This window comes from Scyliorhinus torazame, chromosome 16 (assembly GCF_047496885.1).
Source record: "Scyliorhinus torazame isolate Kashiwa2021f chromosome 16, sScyTor2.1, whole genome shotgun sequence".
Taxonomy (NCBI): Eukaryota; Metazoa; Chordata; class Chondrichthyes; order Carcharhiniformes; family Scyliorhinidae; genus Scyliorhinus; species Scyliorhinus torazame.
Window position 1 is genome coordinate 124,482,127 of NC_092722.1, and position 21,870 is coordinate 124,503,996.

The 21,870-nt window shown below is 48.3% G+C and overlaps 1 protein-coding gene across 1 annotated transcript in view; it reads left to right on the plus strand.

Annotated features, from left to right (window-relative positions):
* Positions 1-5,994: 5,994 nt before the first annotated feature.
* The window catches only part of LOC140392294 (interferon-induced protein with tetratricopeptide repeats 1-like), a 51,760-nt gene continuing 35,884 nt past the window's right edge, over positions 5,995-21,870 (plus strand). The window contains exon 1 of the mRNA XM_072477609.1: positions 5,995-6,075. Coding sequence (XP_072333710.1) covers positions 5,995-6,075 — 81 coding nt within the window. The remainder of the gene's footprint in view (positions 6,076-21,870) is intronic.

The following is a 21,870-nucleotide window of genomic DNA, read 5'->3' on the forward strand; positions in this document are numbered from 1 at the left end:
CATTCGGTCCATCTCTCTTTGGAAGACCGAGACTCCATTTGTGATGCAGAAAGAGACCCTAAGGAAGTGGTAGAGGCGACCGTCCACCTCGAAGGCCGTGTATGGCCGGTCCGACTTCCGGATGGGGAGCTGGTGGTAGGCAGATTTCAGGTAAATTGTTGAGAAGATCCGGTACTGCGCAATCTGATTGACCATATCAGATATGCGTGGGAGGGGGTACGCGTCGAGCTGTATGTACCGATTGATGGTCTGGCTGTAGTCCACGACCATCCTGTGTTTCTCCCCAGTTTTAACCATTACCACTTGGGCTCTCCAGGGGCTGTTGCTGGCCTCGATAATACCCTCCTTCAGCAGCCGCTGGACTTCGGACCTGATGAAGATCTTGTCCTGGGTGCTGTACCGTCTGCTCCTAGTGGCAACGTGCTTGCAATCTGCAGTTAGATTGGCAAAAGGGAGGGGGGATCGAACTTGAGGGTCGCAAGTGATCTTGAGGGTCACGAGGCCGCAAACGGTAAGGGGGGTAAGGGCCCACTGAATTTGAGGGTGAGGCTCTGGAGGTTGCACTGGAAGTCCAGGCCCAACAGGAGTGCAGCGCAGAGATTAGAAAGGACATAGAGGCGGAAGTTACTAAATTCTACACCCTGGACCGTGAGGGTGACTATACAAAAGCCTCGGATCGGGACGGAGTGGGATCCAGAGGCTAGGGAGATTCTTTGATTGGCAGGGTGGACCACGAGGGAGCAGCGCCTTACCGTATCTGGGTGAACAAAGCTTTCGGTGCTCCCCGAGTCCAGCAGGCACAAGGTCGCGTGGCCGTTGATTTTCATCGTCGTCGACGCGGTGGCCAGGTTGTGCGGGCGAGATTGGTCCATCGCCATCGAAGCAAGCTGCAGGTAGCTGTCGGATGCTTCGGGTGGTGTGCGTGTGCGGTTCCGATGTCGGGATGTCCGGAGACCCTGTGGGGGACAAGATGGCGGCGCCCATGGTGCGCACATTGCGGGGCTGGGACAAGATGGCGGCGCCCCTGGTGCACACATTGCGGAGTCGGGACAAGATGGCGGCGCCCATGGTGCGCACATTGCGGGGTTGGGACAAGATGGCGGCGCCAATGGGGCACACGTGGCCGAAGGGGGACAAGATGGCGGCGCCCATTGGTCGCATATGGACCCAAGAGGAGAAGGTGGCGGCTCCCAATGTGCGTCTGGCGTGGGGGAGGGGCGATAGCGGGCACGATTGCAGCAACTGCGCGGGCCTGACACACAGCTGCGAAGTGGCCCTTTTTACTGCAGGCTTTACAAACGGCAGTGCAGGCCGGGCAGTTTTGGCGGGGGTGCCTCTGCTGACCGCAGAAGTAGCTGATATCCATTCTGTGGACAATCTGACTGTAATAAATTGATGCACAATCAATTGCACAAAGACTAAAGTTGGGTACAACTGTGGCTTTATTACAGTCAGATGCGTGGCCTCCTGCTGCAGCTGGCGAAATGGCAGGGCACTGGAGGTCATGCATATTTATAGTTCTCCGTGGGCAGAGCCAGCCGGCAGGAGCTACCGGCAAACCTGTAGTACAGGTCCTACCTTACATCTCCTAATACAGTGGTTCACTACAGAGGCGTTGGAAAATTCCAGCCGTGATCAACCGCCGAAAGTTGGGGAAAGTGTCTAATTGTCAAAGTTAAGCATTTTCTTCTTATTGTTAATTATTGTTGATTATTGTTAATAGAAACTTTGCTTTTCATCATTCTAACATGTTCCCTATCTACCTTTTGATGATTAATAAATCTTTTAAATCTACCCTCATTGAAGTCAATGAGGAGCCACAAAAAGTTAAGTCAAAAGTAGTTTCTTTCTGACTCACAGTTAGGAAATACAGTGGATTCTCCAATCGCCAACGCCAAAATCGTGTTCGGCTACTAGCCGGAGAATCCAAGCATCCGAAGAAATCAGGGGCAGCGCCACTTTCACAATGCTCCGCCTCCTCCAAAGCAGCGTACTATTGGAGCCCCCGATGCTCCGTCCCCGACTGGCCGAGTTCCCAACGGCATGGGTCTCTCATGGCCTCACCCGCCAGGAACTCGGCGTGGCGGCTGCGGACTCAGTCCAGTGCCACCCCATTTGGGGGAGGGCCGAACTGAGGGCTGGGGGGGGAAATTATTTGGGACTGGGGGTACTGTAGAGGGCTGGTCAGGGGCGCTATTTTGCAGGCTGGGTCCGCGTGCGGCCGGCGTTATGTTGTACGGCGCTGCGGCTGCAGGCCACCGCCGTGCGAATGCGCGGCCAGGCACCCGGCAATTATCCGGGCATATCGGCAGCTAGAGCCAGGTGCTAGACGCTGCTGTCCTGCTAGCCCCCAGCAAAACAGGGAACCGATGGCCGTTTTGCGCTAGTTTTTCTGGCGTAAAACGCCACCGTTCCCACGCCGGCCTGGGGACATAGCCCCAGAATCGGTGAATCCAGCCCAGTAACTAAGCAACACTCCAATCCCCAGTCGGGACCATCACGAGGTGCCCGGTCCCTCTTGGTCCAGCTTTCACCTTGCGGAATCTTGAGGAATTAGGCCTCCGCCCCTCAGCGGTGGAGCTCATATTCCCACCCCATGGAGAGATTGAGTGGGTTATCCCGGTGGATCTAGTGGGGGTTATAACACCATTAAAATGTTCAGTTCTGCCAGACGGTTATGTTTTGTAGAACCTGATTTAATTTACAATTGGGGGTTTATTGCAAACAATCTTTATTCCATAAGTCAACATAGAAATGTTTACTCTGTTGATTCAAAGACTGGACTCATTTTTTTGTTTTCCAGGGAGTCCGCCATGATCTTCCTGGAAAATTATGCTTCAAAAATGGAACATTCATTTCCACTCGTTTCATAAATTTAGCCAAATGCTTGTTTACTCTCTTATTTTCCAATTCTTTTTCAAGCTGAATACTCTTTTTCTTTCGCTCAGCAGCTATTCTGGTGCATTGTGTTGTCTTTGTCTTCAGAGTTATCTGTGGAACACTTATCCAAGCTTAAAACCTCTCTTGGGCATTCAGTTCCTTTCAGAGTTTTCCTTGCATGGTCACAGACTGCTCCTTGGACTCTTTCAATTCACTCAATAGATTGTTAGGACATGTCTGTCTGTCCTGAGTTCCCTTTGAATGTGACTGGAGGGTGGGACGGGGTCTTGAGATTAGGTAGTCTTGTAGACGATTATCCTTATTTCCTTACAAGTTTATGTTTTCTTATTTTAATTAATAAGCTATTTTTTAATGTTTTACTTCTTCCCCGCTGTTACCAGACTCCTAAACGACCATCTTATCGGCTGATGGACTTATCTGATCTCTTCACACATCTTCACCCGCTGCCTGTGTCTATGTATTTACATTGCGTATTTTATGTTTGCCCTATTATGTATTTTCTTTTCTGTTTGAGGTGCACGCAGAACAAAACTTTTCATTGTTCCTCGGTACACGTGACAATAAACCTATCCAATTTGGAACTCATTGAAGCAGTTAGAAGATCTTGAAGTAAAGACCTTCGGAAATTGCATATTATTGGTTAATTATGTTGCGACTCTGGAGTCTGTGGGGCTGGAATTGACTGAGCACTCGCCCAGGGTATCGTAACAAGATCCTCATTCTGTTTCTTAGTATTCCCTTCTTTGCTTTTCCCACACATTCACCCTTCTCAAGCATTACATTGACAAATTTGTTTTCTATTTTTCATATATATCCTTGGAAATGTAATATTTTTCCAAGTTGTCTTCCCACTGTCAAGTATTTTCTACTTCTCTTCAGTCTCTCTGTACGACCTCTTGTCTTCGTCCTGAAATATTGAAAAAGGACGAGTGTTGAATTTAATTCATATGGAGTGACATTAAATTCATTTTGTTTCTCTTCAAATTCTTCTGTGGCCTGATGGATTCTTGTAGCAGTGTCTTTCCACTGATTTCCCTCCTCTTTGTAAATCTTAATTGCTTCATTTTGAGTTTAATGCTGTTCTTCCATTCTATTATTTAAGCAGTCGTCATTTATTTATGTTAATTCCTCTTCTTTGTAAATCTTAATTGCTTTATCTTACGTTTTCTGATGTTCCATCATTCCAGTATTTAAGGCAGTCTTCATTGACTTATGCTGTTGAAAAGTTTTGCATTTCAACTTGAAGGACAATTAGCTGTTTGTTCAACTGTGTATTTTCTTGTTGACCTCTTTCAAACTCATGTTGAGCTTCAGGACATTGCTTTGTCACTATTCATAGTTCCAATACAGCCTTTTCTGAAGTAGCATTCAACATAATTTTTAACTCCTCATGTTTTTCCAGGAATCCACATAGATTATTTAGGGCTTTTCAGTGCAGCAATTTCTTTGAGTAGGTTTGTGCCTGCTGTTGCATCCAGCTGTATGCCTGGTTCAGATCTTCAAACTCAGCTTTGATACAAACATTTTTGTGCAGAACAACTTCATATTTTTGCCAATTTGATGGATTTTTAGTTACCTCAGATAACATTGCTTCATTCGTAGCCATTGACTTTCTGAAAAAAGGACTGAGGCTAAAAATAGGGAGGTTCTGAAACACAAACAGAAACCTAGGCAGTGCAATCATTTTCACTGTCTGTACCCGCTCAGCCAGTGGCAATGCTAAAACATCCCAACTCCTAAAATCCACCTTCATCCCCCCCCACCAATTGTGCCAAGTACAATCTATGTAGTTGGGCCCAGCTCTGCGCCTCTTGAATACCGAGGTAGCTGAAGCTCATACCCACCACCCTAAATGGCAACTGCCTTACTCTCCTTTCCTACCCTCTGGCATTAATTGGGACCACCTACACCTCGCTCTTCCCCATGGTCAATTTATATCCCTAAAACTGGCCACATTCCCCCAAGATCTCCATAATCCCCGCACTGCTGCCATTGAGCCCGAAATGTATAATAACAAGAAATCCACATGGAGCGAAACCCTATGCTCAGCAACCCCTCCCGACCAATCCCTCGGCGCCCTAAGTGCCATTGCCAATGTCTCTAATGCCAAGGCGAAAAGCATCAGGGAGAGCGGGCACCCCTGCCTCATCCCACAATGGAACCCAAAGTACCCCAAACTCACTTGCTTTTGACAGGCTTTGTCAAGGGTAGGCAGCTTACTGCGAGCATCAGGCAGCTGATGAATGTAATAATGACTCGGAACTGGAGGAAGGCCTGAGAGCAATCATGCAGCTCCTCAAAGAGTTTGGAATCTTCTCGGGTTACAAACCTGGGCAAGAGCAAGGCATTCCCGGTGAACCCAAAAGTGGGAGGGACAGAGCTGGAGGGACTCCCATTCAAGCTAGCCCAAAACAAATTGCCCTACCTGGGATCCAAATAGCCCGGGACTGGACACAGATCCATAAGTGGAATCTAACTAGCCTGGCAGAGGAAGTTAAAAAGGACATACAGAGATGGGACACACTCCCGCTCTCCCTGGCAGGGCGGGTGGAGACTACTACAGAGATTCCTCTTCCTGTGTCAGCTCAATGCCAATCTTCATCCCCAAGGCCTTTTTCCAAAACATAGACAAAATGATCATGGCATTTGTATGTGTGGGGGGCGGTAAGAACCCGAGAGTTCCAAAATCAACACAGCAAAGGAGAAAAGATAGGGGCAGCCTGGCACGACCAAACTTACAATATTACCACGGGGCACCTACGGCAGAGAGAGTTAGAGGATGGGTATGTGAACCCACTACGAAATGGGTGCGGATGGAGGAGTACTCCTGCAAGGGAGCAACCCTCCGGGCCCTCACCATGGCAGCGCCCCCATCCCCCCCCCCCCCCCCTCCCAGACGGAATACAAATCCTGCCCAGTGGGGGTAGCCATACTAAGGACGTGGAATCAGATGAGGTAACATTTCAGCCTGACCGAGATATCACCCATGCTCCCCATCTGCAGAAACCACAAGTTCCCACCAGCCATGCTAGACACCACCTTCAAAAAATGGAGACAGGACGGGGGGGACACTGACAGTCAGGGACTTTTACCATGGGGGACAGACTAGAGACACTGAGCGAACTGACAGAGGAGCTGGAACTACCAACAGGGCAGGAACTTCGACACCTAGAGGTAAAGCACTTTCTCCACTAGGAGACAGTAGGATACCCCAAGGCCCCGGAGACCACGGCCTGGATTCTCCACTCCCCGACGCCAAAATCGTGTTCGGCGACGGGGCGGAGAATCCGTTTTGGCGTCCAAAATTGGGAGCGGCGCCGGTTCTTCAATTCTCTACTCCCCGAAAATCGGCGTACTCGTGGAGTACACCACGCCGAATATCCACTGCCTCAGGCCTTTGCTTGAGGCCCGCCCTGCATTGCTCCGTCCCCGACCGGCCAAATTCCTGACGGCGTGGACCTCTCATAGTCCCACCGTCCGGGAATCTCAGGAGGAGGCTGCGGACTCAGTCCGGGGCCAACACAGTCGGGGGAAGGCCAATTGGTGGGCAGGGGGGGCTTCATTCAGGGCTGGGGGCAATGTGTGCGGGCGGTCCAGGGCGTGCGAGCAGCCGATGCGGGGCACTATTTTGCTGGTCCAAGTCCACAGGTTGAGTCCGCCACAGAGCACGGCGCGGCCGCTGGAGGCTGACGCCGTGAGCATGCGTGTCCTCTGACCCGAATGCTGGGGGCCTTATCGGCAGCTCAAGCTGCGAGCTCTACGACGGCTGCCTGCTCGCCCCCAGCAAGACGGTGAATCTGCGGCCTTTTGACGCCAGTTTTCCTGGCTTGGGGACTTAGTCCCAAAAACGGAGAATCCAGCCCCACATTACTAGAGACCTGATAAACACAGACAGTAAAGAAGGGGGATACTGCGGGAAAAATCTACGGAGAGCTACTGGACAGGGCGAGATTGCCACTGGACGAAGCCAGATGAAAATAGAGAGACAAACTGGGGACAGAACTGGCTTGGGACTCTGGAGCAGGGCCAACTCCACCTCCTCCTGGGCAAGGCTCAGCCTAATGCAGTTCAAAGTGTTGCGCAGAGCATACCTGACCAGAACCCGAATGAACACGTTCTTGCCGGAGGCGGAGGAGAAATGTGAACAGTGCCAGAGAGGCCTCGCCAACCACACCCACATGTTCTGGGCCTGTCCTAAACTTGTAGGGTTCTGGACAGCCTTCGCCGAGGCAACGACCAAGGTTGTGGGTGTGAGGGTGGAGCCATGCCCAAGATGGCAATCTTCGGGGTACCCGAACAGCCAGAGCTACACATGGAGAAGAGGGCCGACGTCCTCGCTATCGCTTCCCTTATTCGCCCACCAGAGAATCCTGCTTAGCTGGCGATCAGCAGCACCAGCCACAGCTGCAGACTGGCTGGCAGACCTGGCGGAATTTCTCCATTTGGAGAAGATCAAATACACCATCCGAGGGTCGGAAGAAGGCTTCCTCAAAGCATAGGACCAATTCGTCGGCCTGTTCCAAGACCTGTTCGAAGCCAACTGCGAGTAGGGGGAAACGTGAGAGATGGGAGAAGACAGACAGGAACACACAACTCTGGTGGGAGGGAGGGGGCGGAGGAAGAGAGGTGAGAACTCAGAGCTGCAGGGAGACGCACGGTGGGAGGGGGCAGAAAGCCCCCTCCGCCCCATGGCCCACCCCAAACCCGCAAGGCAGGCAGCAGAAAACAAAAGGGAAGGGGGGAAGGGGAGAATAGGAACCAGGGGACAGTACAACGAAAAAGGGGGATATAAAGGAGGGGCCGGAGTTGGGGGGTAGGGGGAGTGGGGGTGGGGGTGGGGGGAGAAGGGAAAGGTGGAAGGAAGACACACCAAGAAAGACAATATCAATATGAATAAAAGAACCACATATGCTGTAAATATTAAACCTAAAGTGTTACTAAGTGTAAACTGAAAATGCCAATAAAAATATATTTTTTTAAACACCTGATCATCTGTGCTTTGTTACGTTGGTTTGATCCATTTCAGTTGTTTATATTTTGTTTTGGGATTATAGATTATCTCCTTGCTGGTCACAGATTTCACTCCATTCTATCCACATGAAATGTTTCAGTTCTGTCTTCAACTTTACTACTGTGTAAATTTCTATCTGAAACACACATGATATTGCTCATGTTAACGTTGAGAGTTTAGCACATGCTGAACTTGAGTTTGAAAACTGCACTCTGAATCGGTCAGCAATAAATAGACCAATGCAGTCAGTCTGAACTGCCCTGGAAACTGGTTTCAGGCTGATTTCAGACACATGACGCACTCTGCCTACCAGCAGCCTGTACACGAGGCTTGACTGGTGTTGGACATTGGGCCTCATGAAAATGTGGACACCAATTGGGAGGTGAGAGGAAGCTTCCCAAACTCTGGAACACCAGTTCTTGTCAGGCAGGGACTCTCAGGATGGTGCTGGGAATGATGGGGTGGATGAGGTTGGGGAAAGTGGGTGAGGGTGGGTTGACGATTGAGAAGTTGGTGAATACATACCCGCAGAGTCTATACAGCAGAGGTAATATGAACAGACCAGCTATCAGGGGCTGGTTTAGCACAGTGGGCTAAACAGCTGGCTTGTAATGAAGAACAAGCAGCAGCGCGGGTTCAATTGCCGTACCGGTCTCCCCGAATAGGTGCCAGAATGTGGCTACTACGGACTTTTCACAGTAACGTCATTGAAGCCCACTTGTGACATAAGCGATTATTATTATTATGGATACAGTGGGATAGAAATTGGTCAGGCCATTTTTGAAACACAGGCATCATTGTCCATGCCAGATTTTATGCAGATAGTCAGCATGCAAATTTGGTCCTTTCATAGAATTTACAGTGCAGAAGGAGGCCATTCGGCCCATCGAGTCTGCATGGCTCTTGGAAAGAGCACCCTACCACACCGCCACACTATCCCCAGAACCCAGTAACCCCACCCAACACCAAGGGCAATTTTGGACACTAAGGGCAATTTTGGACACTAAGGGCAATTTATCATGGCCAATCCACCTAACCTGCACATCTTTGGACTGTGGGAGGAAACCGGAGCACCCGGAGGAAACCCACGCACACACGGGGAGGATGTGCAGACTCCGCACAGACAGTGACCCAAGCCGGAATCGAACCTGTGACCCTGGAGCTGTGAAGCAATTGTGCTATCCACAATGCTACCGTGCTGCCCCCTAATCTCCTTTCTCTTATTCCCTGATGCAGCATTGATCTGAGCAGGGTACACATTTCTGCTTGTGCTCAGGCAAGGTATGGGGGTGGGGTTAGGAGCATTCACAGAGAGCACATTGTGCAGACAGCACGTTCTTCTTAAAGGCAGACTTCCCTCTTCAAAGCCGTGAATTTAAAGGACTGTTGCCGAACGCTATTGCTGCAATTCTGAATTAGAGAAATGAAACACCAGAGCATGAAGAGGGCTCTCAGGACCAGAAAAAGGTTCAAGGACCTCGCAGGGGGGGGCACGGGACAGTGAACACATTTTCACATGACACATGACCCGACTGACAGTCACAACTGTCAATTCCGATACTAGCACAGCATGTACCTTTTTAATAATTATAATAAGTCTTTATTGTCGGCTTTACAAGTAGGCTTACATTAACACTGCAATGAAGTTACTGTGAAAAGCCCCTCATCGCCACATTCCAGAGCCTGTTTGGTTACACAGAGGTAGAATTCAGAATGTCCAAATTACCTAACAACCCGTCTTTCGGGACTTGTGGGAGGAAACCGGAGCACCGGCAGGAAACCCACGCCGACACGGGGAGAACGTGCAGACTCCGCACAGACAATGACTCAAGTCAGGAATCGAACCTGGGACCCTGGCACTGTGAAGCCACAGTGCTAACGACTGTGCTACGGTTCCGTATGTAGGATCAGCGAGTGGTGAAATCACCAGACATGAGTGAACTGTAGCCACTTCATGTGGGTGGTTGTGTCAGCTCCCCATAAGGTGAGGTCTGAAACAAGTTCTGTTTCGGGGGCCCAAGTGAGGACCTCGAAGCGGTGAGAAAGGAGAACGCAGGAGGGATTGCTCACCGAGATAATCAAATGTGTTGGCTGTCTCCTATTATTTTCACGGTGCTTGGAGGAGTTCAGCTCCAGTTTGACTGAGAGACTGACTCAGAGTTTGCTCCTCCAGGGCAGCCCCTCCATCACCTGGACAGCGGAACCAAAGACACTGCAACTGCTGCCCCATATTGCAGCCCCTGTGTGGAAAGGTCACCTACTCCACTGCCCTCCCTGCCAGGTGATAGCAACGCCTTGTAAAATCCCGGAATATACCACAACACTTCCATAAACAACCCACTCTCCATTCAGAAACTTCACAATAGCAGAAATTATTCTAAATTATCCTTACGACAAATTAAGCTCCTGCTGTTTATGTAACGCGAGTGCTGTGTCTGAACATGTTTTGTGAGTGACAGGTGAAGAGATTGAATGGCTCTGTCTGGTTCCACTTCACAAATAATACATCAAATCACCATGACAACATCAACTCAGAGGCTTCTGCACAGCAGGAGGTCCCCATGTGGACACCAGGGGCTGATTTAACACAGTGGGCTAAATAGCTGGCTTTTAAAGCAGACCCAGGCAGGCCAGCAGCACGGTTCAATTCCCGTACCAGCCTCCCCGAACAGGTGCCGGAATGTGGTGACTAGGGGCTTTTCACAGTAACTTCACTGAAGCCTACTTGTGACAATAAGCGATTTTCATTTTTCATTTTCAGTCCAATGATTGGTTGCCCTGCAGGGCAGATTGGAGCTGATTGGAGTAGATGCAACTTCCCAATTGGAGGATCCTGAAGCACCATAGACACCGATGTTATGGATTTGAATATTCTGACCCAAAAGTCGGAAAAAAATAAATGAATGAACTTTAATTAAGGGTATCTTATTTCGCTTCGATGGTGTTATTTTTTAGCAATTGATGAATTACCTTTTGGTTTCATTTCTTTGTGTCAAGTTCAATCCCAACGCATGCACTGAACTCTGAACGGTATGAAGGGTGTGCTTGGTGAGTATATATATATATATATGTGTGTGTGTGTGTGTGTCTGTGTGTGCTGGATGATTTGGACACCGCATTTTGTTCTTCCAGCTAGTCAGACAACAGAAGTCAAAGTGAGTGAGCAGCCTGTCTATTCGCTCAGATCATCATGAGGTAAGAGAGATTTCCATGTGTCAATAGTGTATAGTGCAAACAGCAGTATCTCAGTGGTATCACTGCTGCCTCTAAGTCACGGTGCTGTGGGTTCATGTCACTCCAGAGATTGAGCACAAACTCCAGGCCAATTCTCAATGCAGTGTTGAACAAGTGTAACATTGTCTGTCCACTCAGTTGGACATCAGCTTCCCATGGCCCTGCATCAAAAAAAAAGTACACCAGGTGTGTGGGTCCAAGTTTATCTCTGAACCAAAATCGCCAATACTAGAATGATCTAGTCATTTTCACACTGTTTTTGGGACCTTGCTGTGCACCAATTTGCTACCACATTTCCGATATCATAATAATGACTGCACTTAAAAGATGATTCGTTGACAGGAACGTGCATTGAGACATATTTAGGATGGTGAAAGATGTCATAGAAATTCACATCTTTCTTTAACACATCGTGTCCTTTATCTGACACTAATTAAAGCACAGGGGTCAGTGTTGGAAAGTGTTCAGAAATGGGAGTAAACTCACACATTGACCACTGGGTGAGAAACACGGTTCTGGATTAACTTCTGTCACAATATCCAGAAATGGGAGAGGGGGAAACGGGCAGAGGAAACCGAGCATCGTAAGCTCACAGCCCAGAGCACCACCAGAACATTCCTCCTGCATTTAACATGTTGGTAGGATGAGTGGGAGGGATCGGATGGACAGGGTTTGGGAAACAGGTCGAATTCCCTTCCTACCACTTGATGTATCACCAACCAGCAGGGGTAGGGTGACAGTACCAGCTGGCAAAGTGGCAAAATGCCCTTTGGACAGAAACATCCCAGCGTGGGCAATTCTCCCTTTCTTCTATCCCCAGTCACTCCGTTTATACAAACCACGCCTCATTTAAAGGTGGTAAATAATTTGCACTGCATTTGGTGGCTTTGTTCACATTAATGGGGGCATTCTGGCTAAGTTTGCCGATGATACAAAGATAGGTGGAGGGGCAGGTAGTATGTGTCATGATATTCAAACACACACATCATGATAGACACACCAACAGACAAATCAGAACACACAACACCACAACCAATCACAGAAAGATATAAAAGCACAAACACGACACCGTGTGGTCAGTATTGGCTGGAGACAAGGACAAGGACAGACCTGCTACACGACACACTCAGGGAGACAGCACGTGCAGAGTATCCAGAACGAACTGTATACAAGAGTTAAAATAAAATAGAGTTGTACCACATACAACTGTGTTGGCTCATCTGTGCACCAGAGCACCCAACACCACAGTATGGAGGAGGTGGAGAGGCTGCAGAAAGATTTAGACAGTTTAGGAGAGTGGTCCAAGAAATGGCTGATGAAATTCAACGTGGGCAAGTGCGAGGTCTTGCCCTTTGGAAAAAAGAATAGAGGCTTGGGCTATTTTCTAAACGGTGACAAAATTCATAATGCTGAAGTGCAAAGGGACTTGGGAGTCCTAGTCCAGGATTCTCTAAAGGTAAACTTGCAGGTTGAGTCCGTAATTAAGAAAGCAAATGCAATGTTGTCATTCATCTCAAGAGGCTTGGAATATAAAAGCAGGGATGTACTTCTGAAGCTTTATAAAGCATTAGTTAGGCCCCATTTAGAATACTGTGAGAAATTTTGGGCCCCACACCTCAGGAAGGACATACTGGCACTGGAGCGGGTCCAGCGGAGATTCACACGGATGATCCCAGGAATGGTAGGCCTAACATACGATGAACGTCTGAGGATCCTGGGATTATATTCATTGGAGTTTAGGAGGTTGAGGGGAGATCTAATAGAAACTTACAAGATAATGAATGGCTTAGATAGGGTGGATGTAAGGAAGTTGTTTCCATTAGCAGGGGAGAGTAGGACCCGGGGGCACAGCCTTAGAATAAAAGGGAGTCACTTTAGAACAGAGATGAGGAGAAATTTCTTCAGCCAGAGAGTGGTGGGTCTGTGGAATTCATTGCCACAGAGGGCGGTGGAGGCCGGGACGTTGAGTGTCTTTGAGACAGAAGTTGATAAATTCTTGATTTCTCGAGGAATTAAGGGCTATGGCGAGAGAGCGGGTAAATGGAGTTGAAATCAGCCATGATTGAATGGCGGAGTGGACTCGATGGGCCGAATGGCCTTACTTCCGCTCCTATGTCTTATGGTCTTAAGGTCAATACAAAACATTTGTTCAGCATCATTACTGTTTACCAAATCCCCATGAAAATCATTCTTTGCTGCCTCTTACGGGAGCCAAGTTTACTTTCATGAATCTCTTCCCTTTTCCAACTCAAGGTCAAAGTGTCGCGCTAAATCTCCCAATCTGTGATAGATCGACAAATTCCTCCCATTACAGACACTTGGTGTGGATGTGGTTCCCACAGATTCCGACTCTCTCCAAATGCCTCTTGTCTCAGTTTAGTCGGTTCTCTCAGCTCTGTGCACACACACAAGGAGAGTTTACCACTGCACAAAAACTGCCGACTCTCAGAAGAAATAAGAAACAAAAGGCAGATTTGTTTATAATATTTTATCAGGTGATATTTCAAATGTAATTTGAATTAATTTCCACTCAGACTTTGCATCAAATACAAGTTAATTGTACTGTCAATTCTGTATTGTCAGAATGTTTAATCAGATATTCAGTCAGTGGGCTCAGACAGACTTTCTGGATTTTGGTTATCTGGAGCTATTTACTCAGGTCCTGTTCTCTGATCCAGGGACTATTTTGTTGCTTCAATCTCTGTGTCTCCTGTCCCATCCTCAAAGCAGCTGTAAATATTCCTGAATCTTCCATTCTGGGGAGTGGCCAATGACTAAATGTCGTTGTTGATTCACCCCGGGATCCACTGACATGGGAAGTTTAAAGTGCTGCTTTCAGCCTCTGCACTGACTGATGTCAGTCCCCGGGCAACAGTTTTCAACCCCCTCCTGAAAATGCTCAACACCCGTCCGCCTCCCCCCTTCACTGACAATGTTCACACCCCACGACCAACAATGTTCATCCCTCCTCCTCCGACAATTGTCACTTCCCTGTATCCCAACAATGTTCAATGATCTTTCCTTCACTGGGATTAAGCTCAGCACTTGGCCACCCAACTCTGTTTGTTGTTGGATTCCAATTAAATCAGTCAGTGTCAGTCACACCTGATGTGTTGGGTGTTCTGGATCACATACAGGTCACCAACACTTGAAGTAGTGCAACACTATTTTATTAAAAGGTTAACTATTTAAACATACTTGAACTGTGGGTAAATACGATACCAGCTTTAACTAAAGACCTTTGCCTTGTCCTAACCAGTTGATGCACTCAGCACATAGTGAATGTCTGTGTTGCAGGCTGTGAGCTCTGTGCTCCTAGCTAGCCGCTACTCGAATGAGCGGGAACTCTGATGTCCCCTGTCTTTATAGTGCGTGTGCTCTAACTGGTGATTGGCTGCGGTGTTGTGTATGTTGATTGGTCCCACTGTGTGTCCATCAGTGTGTGTCTGCACCATGATATACTGGTGTATATTATGACAACACCCGACTGGAATATCTGGGCCGTTATTAATCTCTGAACCAGACCTTTTTAAAATGCGAAGTGCCTGGTCGTTCCGAATTCCATGCCCCTCATTGGACATGTCTGATAATGTTTCAGGATGTTAACCATTACATACGAAGAAAAACCTGAATCCATACAAACTTATTTCACAATCTCAGGACCTGGGTAGTTTACAGCCAATGAAGTATTTCTGAAATGCTGTCACTGTTGCTAAGCAGAAAATGTAGCATCCAATTTCCACACAGAATAGCAATGTGAAAATAACCAGATGACCTGTTTTTGTGGTGTTGATTTGAGGGATGAATGTTGGCCAGGACTTTTGCTAACTTTTGGTTGGTTCAATTGGCTCTGTTTTATATCCTTTGCTCTAGAGTCGCCAGGTATCTTTATGATACCGCCACGAGGTTCAAGTTCAAGTAATGATCAATAACTCAACACACCAATTCGTAAGATTCAAATCAAAACACATTTATTATACACAGTAAATCACTACTCATGCATAAACTCTACTTTCTAGGCTATTTCTTTCACTAACAGGCCTATACTTAGCTTTGGACCGGCCCACCAGGTCAGGGGAACAAATGGCCTTTCGTTCAGGTCCTGAGTCTGCGGGATTCAAAAGCTGGTATGGGATGGTAGCTAGATGCGCCTATCTCGTAGCGAGCATTGACTTGAGACTTTCTTGCTTGGAGGCAACAAGACAGGTCACTGTCAAGGGTTGGTTCAAATTGCTGAGTGACCCTGCCAAAGAAGAACGATTTGAACTTGGGGGCTTTATTTTATAGTCTCCAGGGGCTTCCCGCCCTTCGGGGTGGACCCTGTACCTGGTTCCAAGTGATTGGATTATTTTCCGATCACTTGGATCGATTTCTCCAATGCTGGAGCGGTTCCCTGATCGCTAGGCGATCCCTAAATGTTCGTTGGCCTTCCTTTGGCTTGGCTCCTGCTGGTGCCGAGGAGTCTGGCTTGGTTTTGTTTACCTTAACTGTTGCCATTGTGCCTGGGAATCGCACATTACTATGTAGGTGGCTGCTACATTACTATGCAGATGGCTGCTGGTTTCGGTGCTGTCTGGTTGTTTTGCAGGTTCCAATATACATAATTTCTGCACTTGCTAGTCTTTGCCTGTGTTGGCTGAATTTCCCTTCAGCCTTTGCGGGTCTCCATTTTAAGTCGAGAAGTGGCCAACTCAGGTGGCTACACACCCTCCTTGTGATCCGAATGCGAAGCGTGAAGGATCACATAACTGCGTTGTCTTCATTCCCTGACCCGGCGAGCACTCTTCTATGGCCTCTACACTGACCAACTATGCAAGAAAAATTTAAACTAACATTCTAACTGCCGCTATGTCAAAACAGGGACATGCATTACAAAATAAAAAAACGGTACCTCTAACTATCCTCAATAAACTACACTCACTCAACATTCAATCATACTAACTTCCTAAACAATACAAAATGAAAGCAGCATTTACATTTTTCCTGGCTTGGCAGTCAAGCGCACGGTTGTACAATCTTTCCATTTCTTTATTTACAGAAGAACGCAAACAAATGTCCTTTATTATAGATCGATGGGTTCGGGTCCTGGGAATAACTGAACATAGGGGATCTTATTCGGTATACTGGGGTGCGAGCGCGGTAGGCTCTCCTTCTCCATTGCCTCATGCGGATAGTCTGCACGACGCTGCAGAGTATCGCCAACACTAATAGGGATTCGACTACGTAGGAAAGGGAGGACCAGGTTATGAGCTTATCACACCATGATGGTGTATCGGGGACTATCTCGGGGTTCTGTGTGCTATGGGGAAGTGAATCATTAACGGCTGTGGGGGTTGGGGTCAGGGGGTTCGTGTTCGCGCGCAACCGGGTACAAATTGCAATAACGAAAAACATGTATGCCGTCTTCATTGTTGTCTTCTTCTTTCTTCTTTCTCTTCTCTTCTCTTCCTTTCCGTTTCATCTCTTTTCCTGGAGCTTCTGGAGTTCTGTGGGATCAAGCATAGTGTCTGTTACTATCTTGGTTTAGTATCTCGTTTGTTAGTGTGTCTGTCCTTTCGTGCCAATTCTCCCTTTATAATTTGTCACTATGTGTGGCTCCCTCATTTTTGTTTTTTAAACCGAATATTCAGGACAAGACACACTTAAAAATACTGAAACAGTGCAAGCCGTCCCGCAGGCTGTGCGATTTACCATCCAACTGTTTGAGGATGTAAGTAGCATAGGGATGGCAACCTAAGGGTTGCCTGAAAACAAAACAAAACTTTTTGAACCAAAAGTGCCGAAATGAGGTGCGTATGGGCTGCGACGGGTAAGATTTGGATGGAATCCCCGAGTAGGACGGCGACCAATGCCGTGTGTGCTCTACCCGAGTGTAGTTGACCAGAGGGGGGGGGGTCCTCAGGCAGGGTGGAGACCAATGCCGTTTCTCCACTGCCTAAGCAACCGACAAGAATGGGCAAGAAATGTAGTCATCGAGGGGGTTGCCGTATTGGTTCTACCTTCAAACCAGAAGAGCAGTTATGAACGGGGGTTTGGCAAGCACTCAGCGCTTTCTGCGATGAGTGTGCGGGCAAGTTCTCAAAGGGTTCTGCTGACAATAAGGCGTGGGGCCGTGGAAAAAAGTTTCTGATCTTACAAACAACATTTAACAATACCACTACAAACAACATTAAACATGCTGCAGGTTCCATGAGAAAGGACACCGTTTTCTCCCAAGCAGTTCCTTTTTAAAACATCATCTGGACACCTCAGTTATCGGTTGCGAACAGGTTCGCAAAGGGCTTTTCGTTTTGGGAGACTCAAAGTCGTCATCTTCTCCCGGATGCCATACTCTCGAATGTATCAGGGCTGATAGGGCTGCATGGTGCGGTTTGGGGTCCATCGCGTCGTTCCGGATGAGCCTGAATGAGTTGCCGCGGTGCCAAAAGGTGGTGTCTAGTTCTGTGGGGACGGAATCGGGGTCGTAATCGTAGGGCGGGGTCTTTGGTGGGGTTTATTGAGGTAAGTGATGAGGAAGGGATCACTCGAATCGTGGTCAGATTCGCTGGGTGTGGATCCTGTTGCCTGGGGATAGTAGGGAGGCGTGCTGTGGCTATTGTCTGAGTCACAGTCGCTGTCGCTGCTGCTGTCTGTGGGCATTCTGGGGCGGAGTCTAGAGGTTGGGGGTGGAGCCGAGGGCGAGTCCGTGGATGTGGTGGGCGTGTTAGGGGAGGGTAGGGATACATTGGCTGTGGGAGGGGTGTGGTTTGCTGCGTCGAGCATGACGTGGTGTGTGTGGTTGGACTGTGTTCCATATGCCTTCAGCTGGTTAATATGGAACCACGCAGTCTTTCTGTTGGGGTACTTAATTTTGTACACGAAGGGGCTTACTTTGTCCGCAATGGAGTATGGACCCGAATACTTCGGTGACAGGAATGTGCTGGGGTTGTAGATGGAGAGCATGATCTGCTGTCCTACCTCAAACTCAGTTGCATGCACTGTCTTATCAAAACAGACCTTGCTCTGCTTCTTCCATGTGCCTAATCTTACTGCGGCTGCTAGCTGAGCCGTTTTTATATTCTCAACTAGTTGTTTTACTGCGTCCCCTGTGTGAGGTCTGTCACTTCGGGGCTGGTCAATTCCAATCCTAATAAAAATTATGGGCCTTTCATGGGGCGTCCGGTCATGAGAGTGTGTGGGGTGTAACCTGTGGATGTCAAAACAGTGTTTCTCAGAAACATAAGCGCAAAAGGGAGGACTGAATCACAAGTGGTGTTGTTCTGTTGGACCATTTTTCTGAGGGTTGATTTTAGGGTCCGATTCATGCGCTCCACGATACCACTTGACTGGGGGTGGTATGCGATGTGGAATTTTTGGGTAATGCCAAATATCGTGAGGACGTTCTTCATGACACGTCCCGTAAAATGGGAACCTTGGTCGGATTCAATGCTGCGGGGGAGTACCCATCTCGCAAAAATGTGGTGGGTTAAGATCTTGGCTGTGGTCTTTGCCGTGTTTGTTCTGGCTGGGAATGCCTCTTCCCATTTCGTAAAAGTGTCTATGGCAACTAATACGTATTTGTAATCATTCCTGCAGGGGGGCAATGGTCCTATAAAATCGATCTGGAGGTTAGTCCAGGGGCCGTTAACGGGGCGGGTGTGGCTAAGTTGAGCTTTCTTTGCGTACCTGTCCGGATTGTTCTGGGCACAGATAAGGCAATTCTCAACGTAGTGTATTACGCCTTCTTTTAAACTCAGCCACCAACAGAGTTGCCTGAGGTGGGCTGTAGTGGGATCAATTCCCTGATGTCCATGACTGTCATGGAATAAACAAATAAGTTGATTCCTGTCCTGCTCAGGAAAAACATAAAGGGTGTCTTTTAACACCACACCGTCATGTGTGGTCAGTGCATTTCTAAATCTATTGTAAGGTGCCGTAAATTTTCCTTTCAAAATCTCCCTGGGATAGCTATCCAGCTTCTGGGCCTGCACTAAATACTCGATATTAGTCTGCGAGACCTGAACTGCATTTACTGGTGCGCTTTCGTGGGGTGTCCAAAAATATCCATGCCTGGAACTTGCTTTGGCCAGTGCGTGGGCTTTTACATTTCCAGGGGGGGAGGAACGGTGGTGACTTTGAACTTTAACAATTCCGAATGTCCTGTTCTGTGCTTTTTCTAAAATGTGTAGGAAAAATGGGACTGAAGGGAAGGGTTTTCCGTCGGCGGAAACAAATCCTCTTGCTTTCCACAGGGGTAGGAATTCTGTAAAGCTGTTGCAGACATAGAGGCTGTCCGAGTATATGTCTGCTGGGCTGGGGAAGGAATCTGGGTGATCCACAATGTATGCCACGGGTGCAAGTTCTGCCGCCTGTGCACCTAAGTGGCCTGGTAGTTTTAAGGAGATCTCTTCTAGGGCGCGTCCCTGCGCGTCTTCGACAATAATGCCGCATCCTGTAATGCGCTTCCCTTCTAATACTGTGGAAGAACCATCCACATAAATCTTTAAAGGTGCGCACGTGTCTGTGTGCTGGGGCTCTGGGGTGAACTACCTATCTTTCTGGGGGGTTTTCACAATAAAGGGGCCTGTGTTGTGGTGCGGTGAGATGATTTCACATTCATGGGGGTGCCTGGGTACTGAAGGTTATCTGCTAAGGAAGTGTGGGTCTTGGTCCTTTTAACAGTGATGTCTCGTCCCTGCAAAAGAAGGGTCCATCTAGCTGCTCTAAGCTGACTAACTGTACCGTCCTTGAGTCGTCCGACCAGTAAAAGTTGGGTGGGGGTGTGCTCTGTGAGAATTGTGATGGTGTTTAGTCCGGTTATATAGGAAAAATACTGAACTGTCCAGAAAACTGCGAGCCCGTGCCTTTCACAAGCCGAAAATCCCTGCTCCACAGGATCTAAAAGTCTGGAGGCATAAGCCACGGGTCTTAATTGTTTGTGCCGTTCCTGGAGGAGCACGGCCGAAAGGGTGCGGTCTATGCTAGCTATCTCTATAGCATAGGGGGAAAGCGGGTCTGGAACTTGTGGTGCGGGGGCTGCAGTGAGGGCTCTTTTAAAAGCATCCACAGCATCCGTATGCTGCGGAAGCCATTCCCAAGGGGCTCCTTTCTTTAGGAGTTCCGAGTGGGGTGCTGCCTTGCTGGCAAAACCGTCAATGTGGTTTTGGCAGTAGCCAACCAGTCCTAAAAACGACTGGAGGACTGAAACATTCTGGGAAAGGGGCAATTTGGCAATCGAATCAATTCTTTTGTGCTCAATTTCGCGTTTACCGTGCGTGATAATCGTACCCAAATATATCACTTTGTTTTCCAAAATCTGGGCCTTTTTGGGGTTTACTTTACAACCAATTTTCTGTAGGAGTTCCAGGAGTTCGTCCAGAAGCTCGATGTGCTCTGCCTTGGTGTCTGTCTGCAGTAATAGGTCGTCCACAAACTGGACCAGACATTCGGGGCGAGAAAATTTCGATAATCCATTTGCCAGCTGTCGGTGGAAAATGGAGGGGGAGTTGTGGAATCCTTGTGGCAGGCACGTCCACGTGTACTGCTGATTTTTAAAAGTGAAGGCAAATTTGTATTGGCACGCTTTTGCCAATGGAATGGACCAGAATCCATTACTGATGTCCAAAACCGTAAAGTATTGTGAGTTGAGTCCCTGTTTGAGCATGGTCTCGGGACTTGTGGCTACCGTGGGGGCTGCTGCGGGGGTGACTTTGTTGAGTTCCCGGTAATCGATGGTCAGTCGCCATGATCCATCGGGCTTTCTCACTGGCCAAATCGGGACATTATTAGTGGAGGCTACTGATCTGAGTACGCCCAGCTCTAATAAGCTGTCGATAACTATTGTGATTTCTCCCTCTGCCTCTTGGGGAAATCCATATTGCTTTTGGGGTCCAGGTTCAGGTTCAGGTCGGGTCAAACCAGAATTCGCCGACTGCGATAATCTTGTTTGCATATTCTCCTATGGTGAGCGTTGCGGGGCTCTTGCAGATTTTGCCATTCTCCAAACACATTGGTTGACTGGATCAAAGGATAGGTTGTGGGAATTCATAAAATCGATGCCCAGAATGTGTTCTGCTGTGTGGGGTAGATCGACTAAGACTATGGGGTGCTTGGTGGTGATGTTGCCGATTTGAATGGGTACAGGGGCTGTGATGTGTCCCTGTTGTGAGTGGCCTGTAAAGCCGCTGAGGGTGATGGTGGCTGTAGTGGGCCACATGTCTTTCTGGAATATGGTGGAGGAATTGATTATGGTGCGGGACCCGCCTGTGTCCCAGAGAAATTCGATGGGCTGCCCCGTATCTTTGCTGCAACTACTGGTCGGCCGGACCTATCCCAAAGGATGTCGCAGGCCCAACTGGGGGAGCCCGAACACCGTCAGACCATTCCGCTCAGGTCCATCTGGTCTGAACGGGTGCTCACACTATGTATGGGCTCTGTCCTATTCTTATTCAGAATGCCTGCCTGCTGGGCTCTCTGTGGCTTTCGTGGGGCATTGCACTCTCGTGCAAAGTGTCCGAACTGTCCACAGTTGTAACACTCCTGTGGCTTTTGTGGGGGGCTGTTCCTGCCTTCGTTCACCCATACGGGGTTCTGGTGCATTTTCACTGTGTGGATGTCTGCTTCTGCCTGCTGTTCCTCGGGTTTCCTAACTGCGGGTTTGTTTTGTATATGTCATGATATTCAAACACACACATCATGATGGACACACTAACAGGCAAATCAGAGCACACAACACCACAACCAAT